Below are 15,934 nucleotides of genomic sequence, written 5' to 3'. Positions count from 1 at the left end.
GTGCATGTCATAGTGACCTGTTGTTTGGTTAGTTGTTAGGTTGTTCCGTGGTTCAGTCTATTTGCATATTAGCCTTTTATCATATCTATAATAATAAAAGCGTAATATACTAATTAGACCAGGCTTCCTTCTGGATGACCTGGACGAAGCTGGGGCTGCGAGAGAAGCCTGGGTCCCGGGTTCCTGCCGATGGCTGTAGGGAAGCTGGGTCCCGGGTGGCAGAGGGAAACCAGTGCCGGCAGCCAGGGGAAGGAAGGCCTGCTCTTGCACGAGCATTGTGCATCAGGTCTCTAGTCCTATCTAATAAAAGAGTAATATGCAAATTGACTGTCACTCCAAACACACAAGATGGCTGCCCCCATGTGGTCAAAGATGGCTGCCCCCAAGTGGACACAAGATGGCCACCACAAGATGGTCAGCAGGGGAGGGAAGTTGAGAGGGACTATGCCTGCAAGGGAGGGCAGTGGTGGGCGATCAGGCCAGCAGGGGAGGGCAGTTGGGAGGGACCAGGCCTGCAAGGGAGGGCAGTTGGGGTGATCAAGCCTGCAGGGGAGGGTAGTTAGGGGTGAACAGGCCAGCAGAGGAGGGAAGTTGGGGGCAACCAGGCCTGCAGGGAAGGGCAGTTGCGGGGGGACCCAGGCCTTGGGGAGAGCAGTTGGGGGGGGGACCAGGCCTGCAGGGGAGGGCAGTTAGGCATGACCAGGCCTTCAGGGGAGGGCCGTTAGGGGCAATCAGGCTGGCAGGGGAGCAGTTAGGCACCAATCAGGCTGGCAGGGGAGTGGTTAGGGGGTGATCAGGCTGTTAGGCAGAAGCAGTTAGGGGCAATCAGGAAGGCAGGCAGTTGGGAGCCAGCAGTCCTGGATTGTGAGAGGGATGTCTGACTGCCCGTTTAGGCCCGATCCCGTTAGGTGTACAGTGGTCAAGGATCAGGCCTAAATGGGCAGTTGGACATCCCTCTAGGGGTCCCAGATTGGAGAGGGTGCAGGCTGGGCTGAGGGACCCCCCCCATGCATGAATTCCGTGCACCGGGCCTCTATTGTTAAATAATAGCCCTGGCTGATGTGGCTTAGTGTTCGAAAGGTCGAGGGTTCAATTCTCAGTCAAGGGCATGTACCTGGGTTGTAGGCTAGTTCCCCGACTCCAGGTGGCCCCAGGTGGCCCCAGTCCCCAGGGCAACCAATTGATGTCTCTCTCTCTCTCTCCCCCTCCCTCTTCCTTCCACTCTCTTTAAAAATCAATTGAAAAAAATACCTTTGGATGAAGATTAACTAAAAAAAAAAAAGTCAAATAAATGAAAAATAATGAATTAGAGACTACTTTTTGCGACTTTGAATAAAGTAATGAATATAGACATTGTACAGTAACACAATTGATGACATCCAGAAAGAGAGACAACCAAGACATTATGTGCCTCCTGATGAAAGAACACAATACCACCTAAAGCTTTGCCAGAGGGTGAACCTGAGCCTGAGCAAGTGTCTGGATCCAACACTAGTTTACAGGAAGTACAGAGGACAGGCGCATGTTAAATTGTATATTGAACAAAATCCATTCTGGAAAATTCTATAGGTAAGCAACCCAGTTTCTTCAACAAATTAAATATTGGAGGGAAAACCTCTAGATTAAAAGAGCTTTAGAAGATAATAAACTTTTTTTTTAAGTAGGCAAAACTAAACTGGTGTCTATGTACTTTGACTTGTGTAATAAAACCATGAAAGCGGGGGAGATAAGAGATCAATCAAAGGACTTGTATGCATGCATATAAGCATAACCAACGGATGCAAAACTCTGGGGGGTGAGGGCATATATGGGAGTGGGGTAGGGGGTGGCAATGGTAAGATATGTACACATATAATACCTTAATAAAAAAAATAGAAAAAATTAAATAAACACAAAGGCAGCAGAAAGCGCCAGAAAATCCAAAAAAAAAACAAACAAAAAACAAACAAACAAAAAAACCATGAAAGCCTTAACTTTTCTAACTTTTAATGTTCTATTCAGGATATTAAATGCTACACAGAATATGAAGGTAGGCTAATGAATATACTTTTTTAAAAATCAAGAGCCACAGTTTCAGATAAAAGTCCTATTAATTTGAGTCATGATATAATCATTTCTGCTTTCTCATACCGAAGTATGAAACTTTTTATTGCTATCATTTTGGTCATAAAAGATAAATTTGTTCACATTTTACCCCTTTTAAATCAGGGTGCATTTTATACTTGAAGGTGTGTTATTTCATTGAAAGAATTTTGATAGCCGAGCTTTTAAAAATCTAGAAATGCACCCCTCTGTTCATTACAGCATTATTTATAGTAGCCAAGGTTTGGAAGCAGCCTTTTGGAACAGCAAGGAAGGACCTGGAGAGTATTATGCTAAGTGACATAAGCCAGTCAGAAAAAGACAAATACCATATGATTTGGATGGACATTGGATTTTTGTCTTTATTTTTGTTATAATAATAAGTAATCTTGCTTGGGAAACTGTCATTTTGGTTTAATTCTTAAAGTAAAATTTGCAGTATTGATAAATATTGCCAAATTAATCAAACTGTGCTCTAGTAATAATATGAGAATGTTTTCCACAGCCTTCCAACACATTTTTAATGCAGATTCCACTTATATGTGGAATCTAATAAACAAAATAAGCTAACAAACAAAATAGATACAGACTCATAGATACAGAGAACAGACTGACAGCTGTCATAGGGAAGGGGGTTTGGAGGACTGGGTGAAAAAGGTGAAGGAATTTAGCAAAGAATAAAACAACTCATAGACACAAAGGTATATATGGTGATTACCAGAGGGAAAGGGGTATGGGGGGTGGTAAGAGGGGAATAAATGGCGACAGGAGACTTGACTTGGGATGGTAAACACACTACAATATACAGACGATGTATTATAGAATTGTACACCCGAAACCTATATAGATTTATTAACCAATGTCACCTAATAAATTCAATAAAAAACTTAATCCAGAAAAATTCTAAAAAAGAATTGTACTAAAAGAGAGACTAGCCCTACCAGATTGAAAGCTAATTCTAATATGCAGTAGTTAATACATTGTGGTATTAGTTATAAATAGATAACAGATAAGTGAACAAATTAGGTACTCTAAATGCATCTAGGAATTTAGTATATTTCAAAGGTGGCGTTTCAAATCATTAGAAATAGAGGATTATTCTTTCTATGATTTAGGGACAACTGAATAGACATCTGGAAAAAAAATAAAATTGAATCTATACCTTATACTAGGTTCAAAGATTTAAATATGAAAAAAAATGAAACCATCTGAGTAGAAGAGTTCATGGAAGAATTATTGCATAATCTGAGGGTGGCTTTTTAAGAATATGAGAAAATCCAGAAGGCATACAAGGAAATATTGCCAGTTTTGACTACATAAAAGTAATATTTTTGCATGGCGTAAGCTACCATAGGCACAGATAAAAAACAGATCACAAACTAGATAAAAACATTACATTTAGCAGATATATGGCTAGTTTCTCTTCATACATAAAGAACATTTAAGAGAGTATGAAAAAGATTAGTCTCATTTAAAAGTGGTAAAAGGATATGCTCTGATACTTCACATATGAGGAAATAAAAAGGGCTCATAAATATAAGAAAAGATAGAAAGTCATAGTAAAGGAAATTGTGATTAAAATTGCATTGAAAATGTGTTGGAAGGCTGTGGAAAACATTCTCATATTATTATTAGAGAGCAGTTTGACTAATTTGGCAGTACTTATCAATATTGGAAATTTTACTTTTAAGAATTGACCCAAAATGACATCATGTTTCCCAGGCAGAATTATTATAACAAAAATAAAGACAAAAACCCAATGTCAATGCAAAGAGGGCTGGTTAATTAATTACATTAAGTTGCATCTATACAGTAGAATACTGAATCTGTAAAATCCACAGATTGTCATATATTGATAGATAGGATGATTCAAATATATATTGTTGAAAGAACTTTTGTACAGAACTGGGTGTTTAACATGGTATCATTTGTGTAAAGGTTGTGTGTCAGGAATTCTCTGGCACAAAATGTATCTGGATAGCATTGGCTGCTTGTGGAAAGGGGCTCCGAGTAGCTGGGGGTCAGAAGTATATGGGAGAGTTCCCTCTATACACAAGTAAACTTTGAGTTTTTATTATAAATGTATTTTTTTGAAATCCTCATCTGAGGACACACTTTTTTCCCTCCCTCCCTCCCTCCTTCCCTTCCTTCCTTTCTTTTTTTTTTTTTGCTGGCTGCTTCTCATTTATTTTCCACTTGATGCAAGGCACATGGTTATGGGGTGTTAGGCAGGCTTGTGTGTGGCTTGGGTAGTAAAGAGTGGGGCTCTCAACTTCCTTTTTGGTGTTTTGCTGTTTTGCTATAAAAGAACCCAACTGCGTCTGCTTGTTGCAGCCGGCCTAGTCTGCCAGAGGTGGGGTGAGGAGAGGGAAGGCGATGGGTGGGGGGGAGGGAGGAGCGGCGCTCAAAGAGCCTAGCGCCTCTGGAAGTCTGGTGGCGGCCACTCAGGATGGGGGCCCAGCGTTGTCTTTGCCAGGTTGGCCGCCAGGCTGCTTCCTTGTGACTTCACGAGCCAGGTCACAGGTGATCACGCTGCTGGCGGCCTGGGGAGATTCCAAGTGCTCTGGGGACTCCAACACTGTGGCCATGAATGGGAGAGTGGACTCCCCAAAAAAGAAACTTGCCCACCAGTGACCCGGGTCGGCTTTGGGGAGACCCGGGAGGTGGGGGATGGCTTCCCCAGGGTACTCGGCACTTCCACAGGAGCTGTTCCTGGAAGTGAACCCAAGCGGCTCCGGTAGTAGTCTTGGGTGGACACGAGTGAGCGCTGGAGGGGATGGCTGCCATGCTCATGCTTGTGGACTGGTGGAAACCTTGGCGCGCCATCACGGTGGTGGGAACTGGGCGGGGGTGGTGGTGGTGCGGGGAGGGGTGCTAGGCCAGGAGGCCCATTTGCAGAGGAGACGGTGGGAGGCCACACCACAACCAAGATGCGCAGAGGTTCTTTTTAATTAAGAGATAGAGAGAGAACCCAGCTATTATAGCTCAGTGGTTGAGTTTCAACCTATGAACCAGGAAGTCACTAGTTCAATTCCCAGTCAGGGTACATGCCGGGGTTTCAGGCTCCATCCCTGGTAGGGGGCAGCTAGGAGGCAGCTGATCAGTGATTCTCTCTCATTGTTGACTAGAGGCCTGGTGCACGAAATTCGTGCACGGAGGGGGGGGTGTGTCCCTCAGCCCAGCCTGCACCCTCTCCAATCTGGGATCCCTCTCACAATCCAGGACTGCTGGCTCCCAACTGATCACCTGCCTGCCTTCCTGATTGCCCCTAACTGCTTCTGCCTGCTAGCCTGATCACCCCCTAACCACTCCGCTGCCAGCCTGATTGATGCCTAACTGCTCCCCAGCCAGCCTATTTGCCCCCAACTTCCCTCCTCTGCTGGCCTGGTCACCCCTAACTGCCCTCCCCTGCAGGGTTGATCGCTTCCAACTGCCCTCCCTTGCAGGCCTGGTGCCTCCCAACTACCCTCCCCTGCTGGCCATCTTGTGGTGGCCATCTTGTGTCCACATGGGGGCAGGATCTTTGACCACATGGGGGCAGCTATATTGTGTGTTGCAGTGATGGTCAATCTGCAACACACAATACTCTTTTATTAGATAGGATAGAGGCCTGGTGCATGGGTGGAGGCCGACTGGTTTGCCCTGAAGGGTGGGGGTTCCCTTGGGGCGTGGGGTGGCCTTAGTGAGGGGCCTGTGGTGGTTTGCAGGCTGGCCACGCCCCCTGGCGACCCAAGAGGAGGCCCTGGTATCTGGAATTTATTTACCTTCTACAATTGAAACTTTGTAGCCTGGAGCAAAGCCAAGCCTGCTGCTCACTCTTCGGCCAGCAGCAATTTCTGTTGGAGTTAATTCACCTTCTATAATTGAAACTTTGTAGCCTTGAGTGGAGGCTTAGGCCAGCAATAGGAGGCGGAAAGCTTGGCTTCTTTTGTTACTGGGGAAACCCAAGCCTCCCTCCCACGCTCTCTGGCTATAGCCATCTTGGTTGGGTTATTTGCATATTTGCTCCTGATTGGATGGTGGGCGTGGTTTGTGTAGCGGAGTGAGGGTTAATTTGCATATTACTCTATATTAGGTTATTACTCTATTATTAGGTTAGATGTTTCTGTCTCCCCTCTCCCTTCCTCTCTGAAATTAAAAAAAAAGAAGAAAAAAGAGCATATGGCAAATCCCACTTATAATCAAGCAATAATTGCCATGTATAACATTAAAAGTGCTAATTGATCATAGTCTGATCATCGCTTTTAAAAAAATCTTAAAATTTATTTTATATGACCGTTAGGGTGCAAGAAACATCATTGTTTTTAAGGGTCTATAACTGTGCTTCATGGTAAATTAATTTCTGAAGGTAAAATAATTTTTGTTTAATGAAAACATTTGTAATAAAGGTACTAGTTCTTAAGTTACCAACTCTAAAAGCTTTCCACATTCCTTTAACTGTATTGGTTCTGATGTTTTCTTCTTTCTCTCTAGAGTTGTCTTTGTGGGAAGTTTATCCTCCGTCCCTTACGACCATGCCGTAGATACTCTACTGCAGGCAGTTCTGGGTATGTAGTATGTCTCACTGTAAACAGACTTAACTGTATGCTAAGAGATATGTGTGTGTGTGTGTGTGTGTTTTCCTTGATTATGGGAATAGCTGCTTGAACCTTTTTGTTAAGGGGTACGAACACTGAAGCTTTACTGTAATATCTTTGGGTCATTGGTATTTGTAGGTGAAAGTTTGTTATGATTCTCTTTTTGGTTCTTTGGTAATTGGGTGGCATTCAAGGTAGAAGCTCCCCCCTCCTGTGCTATCTTCCACGCTATGGCAAATAGATTTATATCCAGAACTCAGCACATTGTAATTTAAAAAGTGTTTGTTAGTTATGTTTGTTTGTATTATCTTACTTTTATAAATGGTTTATTATATTTACAGAAATGTTTGGTTAAGGGAAGAGGAAGTTTGCAAGTTAGTGATAGTTCTTTTTTGGGTTCAAAAGAAATTTCATGATTGTGAACATCTTGAATGTTAAGTGTTAAAGGGTAGATTGCTTCATAGCTACCTATCCTAGCTATTACTGTATTTTACTTTTTTTTAGTTACTCATAAATAAATGTGGTTTTCTATTGTGGACATGTTTAAAAAAACAGGGAAAGGTGATGTGCAGCTGAGCTAATAAACTTGCTGTGATCTGAAGCAGTGGTAGAGATTCCAGGTCTTTGCATAAAGTTAGGAGAGCCAAGAAATATAAATGTGTTCCTATTTCTTTCACTTAGGTTGTCTCCTGCCAAAATTGCTGGGGCTGGTCTTTTGTTTGTTGGTGGAGGTATTGGTGGCACTATCCTGTATGCCAAATTGGATTCTCATTTCCGAGAAAGTGTAGAGAAAACCATACCTTACTCAGACAAGCTCTTTGAGACGGTTCTTGGTTCCTCACCTTATAGTATTTCATTGTCAAAGAAGCCGGTAAGCATTTTAAATATTACTTCAATTTACCCTATGGCATACTTTTAAAAGCAGGTTGTTTTCATCTTGAAAGTATCTTGCATGTATAATTCAGTAGATCTTGCATATATAATTCAATAGATGCATTTGTCAGGGTTTTTAAAATATTAATCTGTAGTGTTGGATTTTTATCCCTTTGAAGTCCCATAAGTGCTCCCACTTAGTATACACCATATAGGAAATAATTGGTTGGCACATGCAGGTAAATGGAAGAGCCAGCTCCGGTAGAGGTACCCTGGCTTTCCTGTGAACTGAGGGGGTCCGTGTCAGCCCACACCATTGCTGCTGTCAAGCTCTGACTTACACTACTGAAGACCAACGTAGAATGGTCCTGACACAGAACCCAAATGTTTTTGTAGTAATGGCTCCTTGTAGGCCACAAATCAGAGTCAGAATTTTCAGCTACATACTAATTGGTTCTTCAGTACTGGCATTCCTTGGACTTCGTACATATTCTTCAGAGTTTCACCCTTGTTTTCCCCTATCAAGCTTAAAAAAAAAATCTTAAATATATTTTCATCCAAACAGTTGCTTGAAAAAAATTTACAAAAGAGAGTGTGGATATTTGGTGATTTAATATTAGGTATTTCTTTGTGCTGTGAGGCTGGACATGGCTGATCAGTTTATTCCTAGAAGCTGGGTGGGCTTCTCTTCTCCAGTATCTAGCATGGTATAGAGACCAATCCTGTAACAAAGTTAATATTTAGAAAAGCAAGTATCCTCTGACAATCCCCAGCCCCCAAACATGCTTTTTCAAAATGTTCTTGTTTAGTCTTCTACATCATTTATTCTTTGTATGAACTTTAAAATGTCTATGCTGCCTGAGGGAGATAGTCTTGCATCTCCAATAATCAAGGACCAGAATCCTGTGGATTCATTCTAAAATCCTCAGTCCATTTTAAGCTCCATGACCCAGGAGAAATAGCTGGAAGCAATTCTAGGAGCATGGAGTCAGGCTGAATAGCTCATAGAAGTGTTCTTTTCTCACTTCACGTGACTTTGAGTATCATTCTTTGTAGGTGACATTTTTATCTCTCTCAATAATAACCTTGACTTTTTCTCAGTCCTTTAGCTACTCCTCTGAACATTTCCACTAGGATAACTTGGCAGGTCCATGTTGGACCACCTCAAAACTTACACACTTCCCAATTTGCTTTATTTGTGTTAAGGATAGTACCATGCCATCCGGTAGATAGGTTAGAATTCTTGGATTCATTTCCATAGTTGCCTATATTTTATTAGCTATTCTGTTGTGTATAATCTCTGATATTTATTCTCTTTCTTGCATTACTAGTATCCTTATCCCAATTCTGACCTTTATCATTTCACTAGTGCATGAAATTCGTGCACATGGGGGGCGGTGTCCCTCAGCCCGGCCTGCACCCTCTCCAATCTGGGACCCCTCAGTGCAGTCGGACATCCCTCTCGCAATTTGAGACCACTGGCTCCTAACTGCTCACCTGCCTGCCTGCTTGATCTCCTCTAACCACGCTGCCTGCCGGCCTGATCGCCCCCAACTGCTCCCCTTTCCGGCCTGATCACTCCTTACTGCCCCACCACTGCCAGCCTGATTGCCCCCAACTGCCCCCCCTGCTGGCCTGCTTGCCCCTAACTGCCCCCCCCCCCCGCAAGCCTGATTGTCCCAGCTGCTCCCCCCTGCCGGCCTGCTCGCCCCCAACTGCCCCCCCCTTGCCGGCCTGCTCACCCCCAACTGCACCCCCCTGCTAGCCTGATCAGCTCCCAACTGCCCCCCCCCCCATCGCTGGCCTGATTGCCCCCAACTGCTCCCCCGCCAGCCTGCTCACCCCCAACTGCCCTCCCCTGCTGGCCTGCTCGCCCCTAACTGCACCCTCCTGCCAGCCTGATAAGCCCCCAGTTGCCCCCCCTGCCAGCCTTTTCACCCCCAACCGCACCCCCTGCTAGTCTGCTTGCCCCAACTGCTTCCCCTCTTCCCGCTGGCCTGATCGCCCCTAACCTGCCTCTGTTTTGGGCCCCGCCATCATGGGTTTGTCAGGAAGGACGTCTGGAAGGTCTCCCGGCCTAATTAGCATATTACTCTTTTATTAGTATAGATATGCAAATGATTTTACAGACTAGATTAGTTCCTCTCCTCCTACACAGTCTTTTCTTTCCTTTTTTTTTAATCCTCACCCAGAGGATATTTTTTTCCATTGATTTTTAGAGCGAGTGGAAGGGATGGGAAAAGAAAGAGAGAGGGAAACATTGATGTGAGAGAGACACATTGATTGATTGCCTCCCACACATGCCCTGACCAGGGCCAGGGATCCATGGCCTTGATCCGAATCAAACCTGCGACCCTTCAGTCCTTAGGCTGGCGCTATAACTACTGAGCAAAAACAGCTAGGATGCACACAGCCTTTTCCATCCTTCTCCCAGTCTCCATCCCCCAGATCCTCTCCTAACATAATCTAGGCCAGTGGTAGGCAAACTCCTTAGTCAACAGAGCCAAATATCAACAGTACAACGATTGAAATTTCTTTTGAGAGCCAAATTTTTAAAATTTAAACTTCTTCTATCGCCACTTCTTCAAAATAAACTCTCCCAGGCCATGATATTTTGTGGAAGAGCGACACTCAAGAGGCCAAAGAGTCGCATGTGGCTCGCGAGCCGCAGTTTGCCGACCACGGATCTAGGCTATCCATATATCAACATCAGAGAATCTTATAAGTGCTATAATGTTTTTATGAGCTCACTTATCAGGAACTTTTGTACATTTTCTATTGTTTGAAAGATAAGATCACAGAATGTAAAAACTAGAGACTTTAGAAATTGTCTCATGTTCTGAATAAGGAAAGTGGATCCAAGAGTGGTTAACTGTTAGCCTAAGAGCTGGTCATCAGTTCCTTTATTCTGTAGTTGGTGGTTTTTACTAGTTCCTAGGTTGACATTTGATACGTTTGCCAGTCTGGCTTTCATTTACCTTTCGGGCCTTATCTCTGAATGGTCCTTGGCTTCATGCCAGTTTACTTTATAAATATGTCTGTGCTTTCCATTCTTATTCAGCAAATTATGTCGAATGCTTATTACGTACCCAGGCACTGTTCCAAGGGCCTTGGTTAAAGTGGAGAACTACACAAAGACCCCTTCTATTTGCACAGCTTTTGCCATTGTGGTCTTCTACCCAGAATTACTTCCTTTCTTTTGCCTACTAATGTTCTCTCCAAGTCCTGCATCCTTCACTACATAGACCAAAGTGAGTTTTCTCACCTCTAAATTAAAATAGCAGTTAGTGTTTTTATTTAAAAAAAATTTTTTTATTGATTTTTTACAGAGAGGAAGGGAGAGGGATAGAGTTAGAAACATCGATGAGAGAGAAACATCGATCAGCTGCCTCCTGCACACCCCCTACTGGGGATGTACCCGCAACCAAGTTACGTGCCCTTGACCGGAATCGAACCTGGGACCTTTTAGTCCGCAGGCTGACACACTCTATCCACTGAGCCAAACCGGTTTTGACTATTTTTAAATTTTTACCATTTATTTATTAGCATTCTGAACTGTCGTGCATCGCATTTATTTATTTATTTATTTATTTATTTATTTATTTAATCCTCAGCTGAGGATATTTTTTCCATTGTGTCCCAACCATGTGGATTAAACCCACAATGCAGGGACGTGCCCTTGACCAGGAATCAAACCCTCAATCCTTCAGTGCTGTGGGCCGATGCTCTAACCACTGAGCATGCTGGCTAAGGCTCAACTTATTGCTTTTAAAAAATATACATGTTATTTTATGGGAATCCTTTAAGTGCCAACATGGTTATTTATGCACAGACAGTAAATATTGAGAGAAGATAAACTTAAAATCTTTTTGATAGACATGGAATAAGACTTGCCTAAGTGGAGACAAATGTTATATTCTTTGTTGAGACTTAATATGTTAAAAATGTCATTTCTCTCAAATTTATGTATTTCTCTCAAATTTCTCCTAAATTTGTATATAGTTGGAAGATGACATATATATGTACATATACATGTACACACACATAGCTAATAGAATTCTCATAGATTTTTCTAGAGGTTGAAGAATTAGACAAGATGATTTTAGTTCATATAGAGGGATAAATAATGTAGCTAAGAACATTTTGAAAAGTATCAGATGATACTTGCTTTTCCAGATAATAACTTTGTTATAATCCTTCTTTAATAAAACAATAAGGTTTTTTTTTTTCTTAACAATAAGGCTTTGACACAGGATTAGAAATTAGAGATAGAACAAATAAGGCTATGCCCTGGCTGGTTTTGCTCAGTGGATAGAGTGTCGGTCTGTGGACTGAAGGGTATCGGGTTTGATTCCGGTCAAGGGCACATGCCTGGGTTTGTGGGCTCAATCTCCAGTAGAGGCGTGCAGAAGGCAGCCAATCAATGATTCTCTCTTGTCATTGATGTTTCTATCTCTCTCTTCCTCTCCCTTCCTCTCTTAAATAAATAAAAATATTTTTTAGAAAAGAATAAGTCTAGAAATAGATCATATTCATACACAAGCACATTTATTGTGAGAGTATGAGTTTCTAGAATCATATATGAAAGTGATCTGTTAATATATGTTGAAAATATTCAATCCCTTTGACCCAGCAATTTCTCTTTTGGCAAACTCTCCTACAGATACCACTCTATAGTGCTTTTCAATTAATGGATAAGGTTGTTTAACAAAACAAAACAGAAAACAACTTGAATGACCAAAAATAGGGGAGTAATTGGCCAAATTATGGGTTTTGCAACTACATTAGGGTATGCAGTTAAATTAGGATATTATACAACAAGAAAGAATTTCTTGACTTGGAAGAGAATGTCCATGATATATTGTTAAATGAGAAAAGAGCAAGTTACATGGTAATTTGTATAATATAACCCTATTTTAGTTTAAAGAAATGAGAATTTGTATGTGTGTATATGCCTGAACTTCTGCTCAGGGTGCGGGTGCGGGGAGGGTTGAGTTCAGCTATTAGCAGTAGCAACATGAGAGTGCCAGAAAGGAAAGGAGCAATAGAGAGGCAAATTAAAACTATTGCTTTATCTTGATATTACTTTGCTTGTCATAGTGAGTGTGTATTTCGTGATTTAAAAAATAAAATTTTAATAAAAATAAAATACATATATGTTTAATTTCTGGTAGTGATAAAGTTCAGGACCATTTCTGCTTTGTTTGAGTAGTCGTCTTTGGGATATCTGAGTCCCACTGCCTACTAAGTTCTGGCAAAAAGTGAGACAACATAGGTGGAAAATGAAAATATTGCTATTACTCAGTAATTTTCTCTAGCACATCATCTGGCAGTCCTGTTAATGAACAGTGCCTTAAACTAAATGGAGGTGGTAATTGAGAGAGAGGCGTGACAATTAGATTATATATTATAGTATGTAGTTGCATGAATCCTGGAGATTAAAGATATAAAAAGCTAATTTTCATTTTTACTCAGAGCCTATAAAAATCACTTGTTTCTAACTGAATGTATACAGAAGATAACACATGATTTAGGAAGCATATGGAAATAATCTCAATATTGTGTATGTAAAAAGAGTGATATTTAAAGATAGACTCATACATCATGTACTTTATTAGTTGCCCTAAGAGAAGTCTTTGTTACTATTAATCCTTTGGAATGAAATTTTTGAACTGCATTCTTCTAATATGAAGGCTTCTCTTAATATGGTTAATAAAACATTATGTTGTAAAGTGCTAACTGTATGTTAAAAGCCTAAAAGACTTGATTGTTGAAATAATACATGTTACTGTATGATACCTTTTTGAATAAACAGTGTTATATTCGAAATGTTAAATGTTTTTCATTTCCAAGATTGAGTCTGGTCCACTAAAAATCTCCAGTGTATCAGAGGTAATGAAAGAATCTAAACTGCCTGCCTCACAGCTCCAAAGACAAAAGGGCGACACTCCAGCTTCAACAGGTACCTATATTTATAGTCATTCTTTTAAAATTATGGGTAAATGAATTGTTTTAATGTATTTGTACCCGTGGTTAAGAGGGCGGCCCTTCTGCATGAAGGACTCTCATTTTAGGGGTTGAGAGGTTGGGAGGGATATGGAATTAGGCTTTATTATGAATAGCTGCTCAGTGAGGGTAATGGCAAGAATTGTCTCATCTGCAACAGACTTTATTTTTTCTTTTATTTTTTTTCCTTCTGACTCCTAGCTTTCCCCCTCAGATTTACATATTCTCTTTTTGCACCTATTTTTTTCCTGTTCACTAGTTTTTTCCTCCTCTCTATTCTTAGTGATTAAAGTGTCTGATCTAGTTTAGATCTGTAGATATTTTTTGCCATCATGATTTATTAATAATCCCACCTTAGTGTACAGCACTGAACCTAACTCTAACCTGTGCAGTGATACACTTCAAATGGGTTACTGAACAGGTTAGAGTCAGGCTAGTTATGTTTGAACTCCTTAGTCACCTCTGTCCTCAATTAAATCATTTAACTTTTTTCCATTTGGCAAATATTCACTACTATGTGCCAAGCAGTCTTCTAGGTACTGGGGATACAGCAATGAATAAATAGTAAAAACTAACAAATACAAACTCTGGGAATATTCCTTAGTGGGATGAGGGGAGGGAGATCATATATTAAATACATAAGTAAAATGTATAATAGGATGTTAGTGGTAAGTAAGTGTGGGAGGGAATATTGCAGTTCTAATGGAGTCAGTAGGGAAAGGCTCGCCTGGAAGGTTTCCTTTGAGCTAAGGCTAAGAGATGAGGAAGTGAGTCATAGAAGTCTGGCGGGGAAAGGCATCCCAGGTAGAGGGATTAGCTAGTGCAAGGGCTTGACATTTTCCAGCAAGGAGCAGATGAAGCTGGAGTGTGGAACAAGAGAACACTAGCAAATGAGGCCAGCAAGGGAGCAGAAAGCTTACTGTGGCAGTCCTGGAGGCCATCATAAGAATTTGCTTTAAAAAAAAAAAAGAATTTTGCTTTATATCTGAGTGGGATGGGAAGTCCTTGGGAGAGTTCTGAGCCAGGTGACTGATATCTGACTTTTATTTTAATAAGATCACTACTGTGGAGAATACACAAGGGTCCAATGGAGAGCAGGAGGCTAATGGATTTTGTCATAATCCAGCTTTATCTCTTAAATGGGACCTTCAGTTCTTTAAAAAAAATTTTCTCCATTTTGTTGCTCTTTTCCCTTTTATTCCACCTCTATAATTACTCATTTTCTCTTCACTTTTATTTATAACTTATGAGCGCTTGAGTTTTTTCAACTTTCTTTAAAAATATGTCTATGAAATAATTTTAACAGAGTTCTGTTCTTCATTAATTCACTATCTTTACTGTGATCTTCTTGTGTTTAAAATGTTCATCTTGTTCTTGCTTACACCTCTTGTTTCATCTCTGCCACTCTTCAATTAAAAATGATTTTTTGGTTAGTTACTTTCTTTTGTCTGCTTCTTCATTATAGGCTCTTTTTTCCTTTGTTATTATTTTCCCATGTTGTGTAAATCTTATGTACGTCTCTCATATGTTGATATTTAGTGCACTTAGTACTGTTACTAGATACCTGCTTGAGCATAATGATGGTTTAAACTGCAGGTGGAGGCTGGCAAGACTCTTTTCTCTAGTGTTTCCTAGGTGTTGTATATTGTGGGTTTGGGTATGTGATGGACAGTGCCCCTATGTATTTGTGTGTTTGAATAGTGGCGGCACATCCATTTGTGTTTTTAAGGGTGGTAGTAGTAGTGGATACCTGTGTATTCTGTTATTCCGGGAAACTATAAATACCATGAGTAACATATTTACAGCATCGACAGAGGCAGCCAAAATTATTTCTGCAGCAGGTGATACACTGTCGGTCCCAGCCCCTGCGGTTCAGCATGAGGAATCTATAAAAACTGGTCACCCTCACATTGATGAAGGAAAACCCAAGTCTGCAACTTCAGGTAGATTAATTATTTATATTGTGGTTTTACAAAAGATATGCTCATCAGAACTATTTAATACCTAGACAACCCCTAGATACTACGTAAGTACACATTTATATTGATTTTAAGTCTGCAGACTTGCTTAGGTAATTTTTACAATTTCAAAGTCTGAATAAATCTTTGAAAACAAGGAGTCTAAGAACTGATTTCTTATTTCTTCATGTTGGAGTCATTGAATGATGCTCTCAGTTGATATAGCTGGCCAGTAAAACGATGGTATTTTTATATCCCTCTGAGCTTTCGAAATTCTATGCTGAAATTTGATTTCCTCTCTACTTTTGCTGCAAGAGGAAGCATCCTCAACTTCTGTAAGGGAGCGACCACCTGAAGAAGTTGCAGCTCGCCTTGCACAACAAGAAAAGCAAGAACAAGTTAAGCTTGAGTGTATGTAAACCAGACAATTTCTGAAGT

The 15,934-nt window shown here is 41.1% G+C and overlaps 1 protein-coding gene and 1 pseudogene across 12 annotated transcripts in view; one reads left to right on the top strand and one right to left on the bottom strand.

Annotated features, from left to right (window-relative positions):
* The window catches only part of IMMT (inner membrane mitochondrial protein), a 45,789-nt gene that overhangs the window by 5,033 nt on the left and 24,822 nt on the right, over positions 1–15,934 (top strand). For 3 of the 12 annotated variants that reach the window (XM_028131792.2, XM_028131791.2, XM_054728264.1), the window contains exons 2-6: positions 6,556–6,629; positions 7,341–7,530; positions 13,386–13,494; positions 15,377–15,481; positions 15,812–15,907. In XM_028131792.2, coding sequence (XP_027987593.2) covers positions 6,556–6,629; positions 7,341–7,530; positions 13,386–13,494; positions 15,377–15,481; positions 15,812–15,907 — 574 coding nt within the window. Of the gene's footprint in view, positions 1–6,555; positions 6,630–7,340; positions 7,531–13,385; positions 13,495–15,343; positions 15,482–15,811; positions 15,908–15,934 lie in introns of those variants that run through there. The other 9 variants (XM_054728255.1, XM_008155944.3, XM_054728259.1 and 6 more) reach the window with 7 other exon arrangements.
* LOC114227864 (pancreatic progenitor cell differentiation and proliferation factor-like) lies at positions 4,492–4,869 on the bottom strand (annotated as a pseudogene).

The sequence above is a fragment of the Eptesicus fuscus genome, chromosome 16, assembly GCF_027574615.1.
Source record: "Eptesicus fuscus isolate TK198812 chromosome 16, DD_ASM_mEF_20220401, whole genome shotgun sequence".
Classification (NCBI taxonomy): domain Eukaryota; kingdom Metazoa; phylum Chordata; class Mammalia; order Chiroptera; family Vespertilionidae; genus Eptesicus; species Eptesicus fuscus.
Note: the sequence above shows the minus strand (reverse complement) of the source record. Positions and strands in the feature narration are given on the sequence as shown.